Source organism: Notothenia rossii (genome assembly GCF_949606895.1).
Source record: "Notothenia rossii genome assembly, contig: scaffold_594, whole genome shotgun sequence".
In the NCBI taxonomy this organism is placed as follows: domain Eukaryota; kingdom Metazoa; phylum Chordata; class Actinopteri; order Perciformes; family Nototheniidae; genus Notothenia; species Notothenia rossii.
Window position 1 is genome coordinate 1 of NW_027640345.1, and position 12,960 is coordinate 12,960.

The following is a 12,960-nucleotide window of genomic DNA, read 5'->3' on the forward strand; positions in this document are numbered from 1 at the left end:
GGAGCTCAACAGTTCTTGGTAAAGATCGGCTCCTGACACGGGGAACGCTGCATGTTGAGCCAGAAGAACTCGACGGATAGCGAACAGAGCCTGAAATACAGAAAATACATCGTGTGAGGATCAAACTTCACGAAGGAGCGCCGGTTGGGTTGATTTCCACCCAATTATGCCATTGTGACTATAATCCAAAAGCATGAGGTGAAATGTTGTCTTTTTGCTCTTTCCATGACTTCCCATTTCATCACTTGGTTCATATTTGATTGCTGAAGCTACGGTAGGCAACTTTGCATTTAAATAACACCAGGAGGTCATTTACAGAAGTTTAATCTGCAACAAAAAAGATTGAAACTAGTCATGGTTAAATCTCATACAACAGCTTTTATCAAGCACTTAAAGGCTCTATAACGGCACTTTTAGGTGAAAGTAAACATGTTAGTTCAGGATAGCCGTGGGATTACCAATTATTTTCTTTATCAATTAGTCTGTAACCTTTAAAGGGCTATATAAACATATTTAGGTTTAGGAAAATGTATAAATAAAGATTGTTTTTCATGTGACTGTAAAAGTATCTTAAGTATTGGCAGCTGTGATTTATTGACCAGACATCTTTGAACTAACTACCCTAATCATTTGATTACAAGTGGAACATTTTTGGGAACGATTGCCACATATTTGACTTAGAAAATATATAATAGAAAATGCTGGGGTGTTTATCTTGGTTTCCTCCGTACTTTTATGGACAATGGATGATCAATCATGTTTTGTAATATGTGTATTGCATTAACTGGTACTAGATAACAGATACAAGCAGTGGAGTGGAAGTATAAGTAGTATGGCATAATATTTGACGAAGATTTGTCCTTCGTATCTCACACAAAGCACGTTTCACAGACTGCCTTCTTTTATCTCCACAATATAAAATAAATAGACACATCCTGACTCAAAACGATGCAGAACAACTCTACTTTTATAACATCCAGGCCAGTGGATCCCAACTGGTCAGGCCTGGTGACCCACTTTTTAAATTTGTCAATAAATCGCGACCCGAAATTTTGAACCACTCAAATCTATTCAACAAAAAATTGTGCTGTAAAATATATATATAACCTTTTCAGCATACAATATTAATTAAAGTGAAGTACAGGGCATATATCCCTCATATCCCTTCATATAACTAAAGAATGCTTTAAAATGTTATGGAGATGATGGAATCAAAGATGAACTGTATAACATAAATAGGCCCACATGAAAACCCAACCCCAACAGGGGGTCTGGGGGATTTTTAGAAATACTAACATACTACGCATTCTGGTACATTCTGAGAAGAACATAAATAAATCTATTGCTACCCGACATATTAATAATATTTGATGCCATTGTTTGTTTTTCACTTTGTTCTGACAGCTGAACTTGCTGCTCCTCACAGTGAGAAGAGCAAAGAAGAGATGTCTGTGTGAATTACTTTAAATTGTGGGTAAGGGTAGATAGCTCCCGTTGTTCTGTGACCTGTCAATCATCAAACCGGGGGTCATATTTCATTACGTTTTATTGAGAAGATGATCAATACGAGACAGAAGTTTTCAAAACCGTTTATGGTCTCCGGTATTTCCAGTCCAACGCCTACTGCATGCACAGCGTAAGAAAATCGGGCCTTCAAAATAAAAGTCTGAATTTTTTCCACAAACATTTTTTTTTCAATTTTTTTCTTCACTCACATCTGCGACCCACTAGAAACGGGTTCTACCAGTTGAGAACCACTAATCTAGGCTGTTAACATCAATTTTAACTGATACTAAAGAACTCTTTCATTATAATACAAAATAGGAAAAGAACGTTTTAAAACAGGGGTGTCAAACTCGATTTCATCGCGGGCCACATTAGCATTATGATTGCACTCAAAGGGCCGGTTGTAACTATATAAATATACATATATAATTATATATATATATATAAAATAATGTATTATGTTACATTATTGCCTCTGAATTGGATTATTATTATTGGATAGGGTAGGGTAATAACTAACTACTTTGAAAGCAGAAGTCCAGGGCAAGTAATTGCAAGTCTCTTCAGTGCGCATGTCACAAAACGAGATGCATTGTGGGACATGTAGTTTATGGGCAACCTGCTTCTGTAAAGTGGCATGTAACCGTATAATAAACGTATTATATTCTTTGCATGCTCTTGCGGGCCACATAAAATGAAGTCGCGGGCCGGATTTGGCCACCGGGCCTTGAGATTTGACACCCCTGTTTTAAAAACAACGTGTCCATCACAAGTTTCCAGAACTCAAGGGGGGAGTCAACAAATAATACAACAATTTAAAACCAAAGAAAAGCAGAAAGTCCTAATGTTTGAGCAAATGGACCAAGATCTTTTTAATTTGATAACCTAAAAGTGATTTGATTCTGGTGAGTACTTTGAAATATAATGTAAGAAACATTTAGATTAGTTTGAAGTGTTGTTATTGTGTTGAGATTGAAGCCAACAGCCTATCGAAGGCTTTCTCCAGCGTCCATATATTTAAATCTAAAACCTCCCAACCGTGCACATTGCTTGCCATCAAGACATTTTAATTGGCAAACGAGTTTACTCATCTCTCAACACAAGCATATTAACCGTCACATTGCTTACCCAATTAAAGTAATCACATTTCAGTTGAGACACACAAAGCCTCTTGCCTTTATTTAACTATTAGCACCCACAGACTATGGGAACACACACATAAACAATAAGCCATCATGTCGTAAATTATAATGGAGTCGAGATAATGTTGCAGATGGATCGTTATCAGAGCCGACATTGACCCGAACCTCCTATTAGGACAACAAAACCACAAAGACGATGTCCCTAAAGCAGAAGAAAAATAGTTATTTCTCCGTCATTAAGGAGCTCATTGATTCTTGCTTCAACGCCTGAATCGTTAAGAAATTCATCTTTTCATACAATTGTCCGGAAATCTAATTTCTTCAACGAGGCACTCCAGCTAACGAATAAAAAAGCTTCCCACCAAATCACACACTACTCGCTGTTTGCATATTAAAAGATGAGAAGACTAAAAAAAACCTCGATCCCACTCGGTGATACCACAGGAGAGAAAAAGTAGTCCTCATTACGTAATTGGATGTTTCACTGACCAATCAATCAGCTCACACACCGACGCTGAGAGGCTTCTGGAGTTTTCCACATGCAACTTAAGGATCAGTCCGCGATAAAAAAATACATTTTCCAACTTGTAATTCTGTCCCTGTCTTCATTATTCCACCATCTCTTGGTATCTGCCAGGAAAACCTTCTCCTCCAGTGGAATGTTAATATATATGTTGATGATTCATTCTGCACTCGAGGGCGCGTAGATGAATGTATTCAATGAAATTAAATATAGGTCAACCCACTCGCATCATATGGAGCTGCAGTGTTGAAGCAATGTTTAAATTGACCTTTTGCCTCCACATCTAATACTGAGTTGATGGTGTTGACTCTACCACTGCTGCGGTTCTGTATACAGAATTAAAACACATGATTTGACACTGCCTTGCTCACTTTGACTGCATGTTATACAACCTTCCACCTCCTAATTGATGGGTTTACACTGTCGTCTCTTACAAAGCATGCTCTCATTGATTCTTTACTTGTGCTTTGTTGATCGTTGTACGTTTCATTGATATCGTATGTCCTATTGTTGATTTAATTGATGTTTTAGTACTTGTGATGTGTTGCTTACGTTGTTTGTATTGTTGATTTCAACTTTTGACAACTAGTACTTTGTTGCTTATTGTTTGTTTTGACAGTTTAGTACTTAAGATTTGTTTGTTATTGTTTGCTGTTGCTTTATGCATTATACGTTATTTGTTTCACATATTAATGTTGATTATGTAGACGTTTAGTAATGCTTGCTTGCTTATTTTATGGTTAATTGTTTAATTTATTTGTTTTAATACTTGTTGCTTATTGTTGTTCTATCAACAGTTTAGTATTTAAGATTTGTGTGTTTTACTTGTAAATACATTTCTCATGATTTGTTTATTTTTTTTTTCGCTTTATGCATTGAATGTTATATGAATGTTGATTATTTTGAGGTTTAAGTCATTGTCATTTCTTGCTTATTTCATGTTTTATTGTTCATTTAACTGATGTTTTAACACTTGGGATTCGTTGTTGGTGATTGTATTGATGTTTTAGTACTAGTGATTTGTTGATTATTGTATATTTTGGACCCCATTTACACGCAAACGCATACGAACCGAATACGATATCAAAAAACTTTTCCGTTCACGAGACCGCTCGTAAGCGCTGGAGACGCTGTAGTACATATGCCGGGCCTGTAAGTGGCGCTGTCTTCCGCCACAAAATACACCAAAAGCAGCGAAGAAGACCCCCGAGCATGGTTGCCATGGTTGCCCTTCTGGTTATTCTCCGCTGTGGATTTAGCAACATGTAGTTCATGTAGTTCTCCATGTCCACTTGTTGCTGATGGTTGTGGTAGAGGAGCTGTAGATTTTACACTAACATCTGTAGCATGGTCAGTAGCTAGGGTGGCCATTTCCATAACACCAAAAAGGAGGACACTTTGGGATTATCTTTTAGTTTTTATCCTGGCTTCACAGAATCCTTCACACTCAAAACACAATTAGACTAGTGTACTAACCACAAGTTGAATGTCTATTTTCAATACTTTTGCCCTTTCCTGGCTGCTTCCAAGAGTTTTTTGTTTGTAAGGAGTCTCTGGTACATGTCTGTGCACTCAAATGTGAAGTTGACACAAATTTGCAGCTCTGCCTTGACACTGTCCACATCCAGACGATTTCTCTAATTTCTCCATGCTGAGGTCATCATCGAGAACACACGTTCTGTATGGGCATTGCTACATGGGATGGAGAAGATTCGCAAGTGGGACTTCTGCTTTGGAAAACCGTTGGCACTGTGGCATCCTTCCATTTCTGAAGAGCTGAGAATAGCTTCCACCATGCAATATTCCTCATTGAGTCCATCCATGTTAATGTCTTTCAGGCTGCAGGCTTGGACTGCATCACTGTATTCTCCATAGGACACAGCAGTTGTGAGGCCAAGCTTTGACACTTTACTATGAAAGCTGTTCTCAGAGAAGTCATAACTTTCACTCACGTATTTCTTGGCTCTTTCATAGAAAACAAGAAAATCAGCCTCACATTTCTTTGCGAGATCAGGGGTTAGCTGCTTGAGTTTGTTGTTCACAGCAAAGCCAAAAAATGTGTCCTTTAACCTTCTCTCTAGTTTCCCTTTCAGTTCAGTCATTACCTTAAACACAGAAGTTATGCTGAATGATTTGGCCCCAAGTGCTTCAATGCAGTCTGCAAACACTTTCAGAATGTGACTGAGGAACAGAAAATACATCTCAGATACTTCGTTGCCATCCTCTCCAAAGCATTTCCACAACATCTTGGAGCATTCCTCCTCACCTACCCTCACCTACTGTAGACCGCTAACTAGGTGGAGTTGGCTCATGAGCTAGTCTGCTAGCGCTAACGTCACTCTGTGCCACAGTGCCCTGCTGTGAACCTGACGTCAAGAAGCACATGGCTAATTGTTTACGTTTATTAACCAATGAAATACAAGATGTTTATTTGACATTGCATTCAGCCAATAATTTGTAAGACCACAAGTCTTACGGGGTATATACTTACACATAACTTATTTGTTGTATTTCTTTGTATAATTGTCTATTTTTTTTTATACCCTAAAAGTGTAAAATAGGGATGACCTCAAAAGGAGGACAAATGAGCGTCCGGCTCAAGGCTGCGCCGGCAGACGGGCACAGACATTGAAAACCGGACTGTCCGACCTAAAACCGGACGGATGGCCACCCTATCAGTAGCACTAGCAACATGCTACAGCAGTGAGCAGCAGAGGTGGGGAGAGGCGGGGCTATGGCTTCATCATTATCAGGAAATGACCGTATAGGACGTACACACTGAGCCGTTTGCCCCCCAGAGCGTTCCGTCCGCAGATCTATCCACCTTGGGACCCGTTATCGTTTTAGGGGTCCGTTTCCGCGTTTCCGTTACGGCCTCGCGTGAATGAACGGGCTATACGAACGAGAAAAGTAGCGGATACAACCGTTTGCGTTATCGTGTAAACAGCACTTTAGTTTGGATTTCATTGATGTTTTATAACTGGTGCTTTCCCTGCTTTGATGCTAATTTGCTTATACAGGGTATACGCAGGAATCCTGAAGTCAGATGTAAAACCTTTTAAGACCTTTTTTAAGACCCTTTCCGTACATTTTAAGACCTCATCGCCACTTTGAGTTTTAACCGGTTACCTTGGCGACACACTTTACCTCACATTGACTATATACAGTATTGATTGTCCTTCCTCCTTATCTTCCAACCATTTTCAGTATTTTTGGAACTTTAAGTATTTTTTTAACTTTAAGTATTTTTAGAACTTTAAGTATTTTTGGAACTTTAAGTATTTTTGGAATTTATGGTATTTTTGGAACTTTATTTATTTTTGGATCCTTAAGTATTTTTGGAACTTTAAGTATTTTTGGATCTTTGGACCCTTTCCATACATTTTAAGACCTCATCGCCTCTTTGAGTTCTAACCGGTTACCTTGGCGACACACTTCACCTCACATTGACTATATACAGTATTGATTGCCCTTCCTCCTTATCTTCCAACCATTTGGACGCAGACTTGCATTTCCCCATAATGATGTTGTTTAACAACCGGCGTAAACGGGCCTTCGCGCAATCAAGCAGAGAGCGTGCGATGTCCTGTTCAGATGACGTCAAATCCAACGGGATGCCATAAATAAACTACACAGAATCACACTACACACCTACGCAATGATTACATTCAGGCAGACGGTAGAATACAACCTCTTTGGACCATTTATATACTTATTGGAAACAAGCTACAAAATGTAACACCTTGGAAAATGCCCTTTAATACTTTTTAATAGCCTTCATTTTCACTAAATTGATTTATCAACTTTTAATACTTTTTAAGACCCCGTGGACCCCCTGCTATCTTGTGTGATGTGAGGGGACCATGAGTGCCATCAAAGGTGTTGTTAAAACAAAATGTATTAGTGTTAGGATTAGTATAATTAGTATTACTTCTCTCTACAATAATAGGGAAAAGGACCAATCAGTATTTGTGTTTGTATAAATAAATCTTCTAATCTAAAGATCGCCATTTTAAGCTTCTGTGATGTTTCCACCTCACACACTGCAGACATCCCATTGGATAATACAAGATTACATCTGTCTACTGCAGGGGTGGGTTACCTCCGGCCTCCAAGATATCTGGTTTAAGAGGTTGCTTCTTTCTTTCTTTTCACCCCTGGTCTACTGCATGGAAACACTCAGTGTTCATAAAGAGTCTGGGTAGTGATGCTTTTCATGAAAACAGATCCACAGGGAGGAAGGAAATCTAATTTTCAATCCTGATTCTGTAGAAAGAGAAGCACTTAGAGCTGTTTAGCAAGCTTACATTGTGATTAGTCTCTTCTTCTGGGCGAGAGGATTTCCTCCCAGACTTTATGTCCAACAGCAAAAATGTATTTATGGAAAATGAGCCAAATCTATTGGGTCTCAATTAGTGGAAATGTTGGCGCCCTAATTTGGGAAATGTTCTCATAAAATGGGTCTGTTTTTACATAGCAGCTTTAATTGAGCTGCTGTAGTCAAATTAATGCTCTGTGCAGACGACCTAGTGTTGACCTGTGTGTGTGTGTGTGTGTGTGTGTGTGTGTGTGTGTGTGTGTGTGTGTGTGTGTGTGTGTGTGTGTGTGTGTGTGTGTGTGTGTGTGTGTGTGTGTGTGTGTGTGTGTGTGTGTGTGTGTCTCAGGGCACGTATGAACCGGGGAAGCGTCACTGGCTGAAGGTGAAGAAGGATTATCTGAATGAAGGAGCGATGGCCGACACCGCGGACCTGATGGTGCTGGGAGCTTTCTACGGGAAGGGATCAAACGGTGTGTGTAGCTGCAAAAATCCACTGTGTGTGTGTGTGTGTGTGTGTGTGTGTGTGTGTGTGTGTGTGTGTGTGTTTTTCTTCTTGTATTTACTTTTTCATATTTACTTGCACTATATTTTTCTGTGTTTCGGTATTCTTGTGTTGCACTGTTGGAGAAGCCTGTGACCTCAAATGTTCATCGACATAACTACAAATAAAGAACCTTGATATCTTTGGACACTTGTAACTCAATTCACATCAAAGTGGTTTTAGGAGCAAGGATGTGCTTCTTCTTGCCGCTGCTTTTAACTGAACTATTCACATCTCACACTGCACTGTGACTTTTATTCATGTACCTGTTATTCATCTTTTATTATGCTTTTTTAAATGTGTTTTATGCTCTTAATGTCTTTCATTTTTGTAAAACACTTTGAATTAGTGCTATATAAATAAACTTGCCTTGCCTTGGTCTTTCACTTTGTCACTATTGTGGGAAACTGGTTATTGTACAGAAATGTTCAACTAAAGTCAACTGAGTATTTACAGTTAACTACAGACTGTGGCTCTTTAGTAGGGAAACACAGAGTCAGAAAAACCTTCCTGCATTAGCGGCTGCATTTTAGTTTTGAGTTCAGAAGAATATGGATCTTTATTAATCCCAGAGGGGGAAATTCCACTCTCTCGTACACACACAAGCGTTTTTTTATACAGGTCACACAGTACACACTTTTTACAACATGCACACACATATACAAATACACACACAGTTATATGCAAACATGCAGTTGAGAGGTCAGAGCGGAGGCAGCCAGTCTAGCCGGCGCCAGTTGGGGGTTAGGTGCCTTGCTCAAGGGCACTTCGGCGGCGACCCAGGAGGTGAACTGGCTCCTCTCCAGTACCAGTCCACACTCCGTATTTTTTGGTCCGATCGGGACGTGAACCGGCGACCCTTCGGTCCACAGTCCAATCCCCTACAGGCTGAACCACTCCCGCCTATATATTCACTATTATAGCGGTACATAACTCTTTCGTGGATCTTAAACTACAGAAGCAGGGCTGGGAGATATAGATACAACTCTAATATCACAATATATTTGTTAGAAATTATGACAATATTGTAGGGTTGATTATTGGTGCATTCACATAATATTTACACAATGATAAATAATCATCAGTAGTGGATTTTTGACTAATAAATTCACACATTGTTTTGGCGTAGTTTTAAATTCAGAAAAGGAAATTACTTTACTGTAATTCAGCAATTACAACCAGTAAAAGACAACGACATATACAAATATCATTATATTCAAAATCTAATACCATATCTATCAGGGATGCTCCGATCGCCAATTTTGGGGCCGATCGCCAGAATCAGTATCGGCCGATACCGATCGCCGATCCGATTGAGTGGGCGGGGCCTATGGGGATCTTCCATTTAAAGTGATGTTTAAAACTCAGTTAATGCTCATTACCTGGAGCTTCCACAAACAACAACCAACATAATTATAATGTATTATCTCTCTCTCTCTCTCTGCTTCACACACGTTGCATACCGCTATTTTACTGTCTTTTTCAGACACCTTAAAAAACTGCCAGACCGGTGAAGCCATTTTGGCGAGCTTGTTTTGCCGCGCACAGAGTGTAGCACTGATCGATCGGCAGAGAGTGACAGAGTGAGTATCGGCCGATATCTATACATAGGCTCATATAATATCCATAAACTGCAGGACCCTATACAGGAGAAAAATAAGATATGGAAACTTAAAAACATGTAATTAAATAAAATGCCATATTGTTCAGCCATGGCCGGAAGTTAAGGGGACAAAGCAAGAAGAGATCCCAAAAACCCAGTTTAAGAATGCTCTAAAAACACGTAAAAGACTTCAAAATCAAGTATTCAAGTACCAGTCCAGACCTTTCTATTCTAGTGCATGCATTCAACTGTAATTTCACATTTAAAAAAAAAAATGTATTCAGTTATACTATTTTAAGATTGTAAAATAAGTGCCCCCAACATGTTTGAACGCCATAACTCTTAACATAATGCCAGCCAAAGATCTTTTGTTTATTTCTACACTACATTCAACCTTGGTCTGACCATGGTGGATGTTTTAACAAATGGAAAGCTCTCACTCGTCTTTTTACCAACAAGGGTTGACTTCCCTTCCCTCACCACCCACACAATTACTCCCTTTTATCAACAATGACCTTGTGGGTCACGTTCCTCATTATTTGCGCTCTTATATCTCTAAAAATGTTTGGTGGAAAGCGTTATTTATGATCTAAACCGGAATGTGTCTCCCATGCCATCTGCTCATAAGGTCAGGAGTGAGTTAGGAAGAAATGATTTCATGATATCTGCTCTCAAAATGATTTAAAACTTATAAATAGCCTCTCTTTGGGTTCAATCTGATAATGAAGGACTTTGTAGATCCAGTTAGGAGATGTTTAAGTGCTGCTTTCCTGATGGCTAGGCCCTTTAATATTGCCCAACTCTATAGCTCTAACACTTGCAATGCAGCTCCTGCTTTATCTACAGGAGAAGCACTGTAATTACTGACTGGAAAAATACAATTAAATACACAGAAACTAATTTGCCCGACTTGATAAAAAGATGAACTTTCTCCCCATACGGAGATCTGCTTACATTACTGCTTTTATAACGTTAGCTAACCTAATATAAACCAGTTACACACTGAGAAACTCGAGCTGCGTGTGGGTGAAAGATGAACATGATGTCAGGGACTAAATAAAGTTTAGAGTGTGGGAAGGCTTTTGTTTCATTTATTTCAAGCACAGCAAAAGAAAGCTATATGATTTGATTGGAAATATGTTTGGTTAAAGGGTCTTCATTTAGGCAACGTGTGTGTGTGCGTGTGTGTGTGTGTGTGTGTGTGTGTGTGTGTGTGTGTGTGTGTGTGTGTGTATTGGACACTTGTGGATTTGATGGATATAATATATGGGTAAGAAATGACTCAACTTGAAGATGACAATCCAATCTAACAAGGCTGATTCCACATGTAGTACATTTACCCAAGTATAATGTTGTCATACTTTGTTAATGCTAAATATACTTCAACTCCAACACATTTCAGAGAGACAAAACAAACGTTGTACTCCATTATTTGTATAATTGTTCCACTGTTGATATTGTTACCGTTTGTATTTTGCTTTTATTTTATTATATTTTATTATATTTTTAACTCATGTGTGAAGCCTCTTAACTTTCTGGTGCTGTGACAAAACTATTATTTTCCAATTTGGCATGAAAAAATGTAATCTAATTTGGCAATATAAAAATACATCATAAGCTTATATGATAATAATAATAATAATAATAATAATACATTTGATTTCTATCACGCTTTTCTTGAACACAAAGACGCTTAATGTTATGTGATGCAGTACTGTAGTACAAATCGACCTGGTATTTAAAGAAGTTGCTAAAATTGGCTCAACTTTGACGTGCATTCGTTGGCGATAAACAAGAATAATATTAGTATACTAATTACTTTTGAGACTTGAAATACAATTTGCTGATGATATTTCATACATTTTTTCTCAATTAACATTTTCAATTCAGGACTTTGACTCGTTAAGGAGTTTTTTATGACCATAGTATTTCTACTTTTACTTAGGTTAAGTACTTCTTCCACTTGTTGCTTAATCACATGCAACATGTTTAGGGTCCTGTGAAAGTAAATGAGCAACATGTGTATAAATACCAGTCTATGATAAATACCTTATACGACACAGAGCATCTCTGAGCCAGATCCTCGATGTCAGAAGAGACCACGTCCTCCACTGTGGAGACAACAATCACAGTCAATCAAAATGTTACTCAAGTATAAGTACACAAGTATTCTCATCAAAATATAGTGAAAGTAGCGGCAGTAAAAGTAGTCATTGTGCAGATTGGTCCATTTCAGAATAATATATATGATGTGTTTTATAATGTTTGATCATTAAAGTGTTCTCAAAACTGGTAAAGGTGCAGCTAGTTTGAATGACTTTGTATACTGCAGGGTAGCTGGTGGATTTACTCCAGGCGGAACTAAAGTCTGATTTAACACTTGATTAGATTTCACATCATTCATCCACATCTGAAAAGTAACTGAAGGTATTAAATACATGTAGTGGAGTAGAAGTACACCCTTTACCTCTGAAGTGCAGTGGAATAGAAGTACAAAGTAGCATAACATGGACATACTCATTAAAGTACAAGTACCTCAACATTGTACTTGAGTACAGCACTTGAGTAAACATACTTAGTTACTTTCCACCTCTGACAAGAAGCCATGCTTGTTCTTGCTGTTGTAGTTTATATTTCAAATGAAGCATCTTCAAACACTCACCTGTTTTAATGTCTGCAGCACGCAGGTCACGCACTAAATCCGCATCCAGTCCAGGACACATCCCTTCTCTCAAGACTACCATGGTGTTGCATTGTCTGATGTTAGAAAATAACACCCAGCTAAAAAAATAAATAAGAAAGTAAAGAGCTAGCTAGCTGTACAGTTAGCCACAGTTGTTTTTAGCTTTGCGGCTAAGTTAACTACATGGCTAACGTTTCCGCCCGAGTGGACCGTATGAATGACTTTCACTGAAGATTCACGGCTGTAAAACACTAACAGGTTTTACTCACGACAAACTAAGACTTTCACGAAACTTTTCCGACTTGCTTTACTGATGCCTAAGCAGCAAACGGATTAAAAATCGAAACGCGAAGGTTTAATTTCCTCATCCCGCTTGCCGTAGTAGTGTGCGCTCGCATTTAGTTGGGGTGATGTAGTTTACTGCTCCAAAATTTCTTGTTTGTTGCTCATTTGTTTCTGAATTTAGACCTCTTTTTTAAGCTTTATTCATTCATCAGTTTATTGGTTTGTTTTTGTTTCTCTCTCATTTGTTCTACTTTATTAACTGAAACAAAGATAAATACAGAACATTATAAAAAAAAGTACCGCATAGGCCTATACAAAATAATAATTATTGAATTCAGTCTCAGACAGACTTAAACACA

General features: G+C 38.4%; 1 protein-coding gene across 1 annotated transcript; it reads right to left on the reverse strand.

Moving 5' to 3' along the window:
• Positions 1–6: 6 nt before the first annotated feature.
• On the reverse strand, positions 7–12,675 carry LOC307026768 (DNA repair protein RAD51 homolog 4-like; the record flags this gene model as incomplete). The annotated part of the gene is made up of 3 exons (XM_079694897.1): positions 12,296–12,675; positions 11,683–11,744; positions 7–90 (listed from the first exon to the last, which is right to left on the reverse strand). Coding segments are annotated over exons 1-3 (228 nt in total), but the record flags the coding sequence as incomplete, so codon positions are not given.
• Between the last annotated feature and the right edge of the window lie 285 nt (positions 12,676–12,960).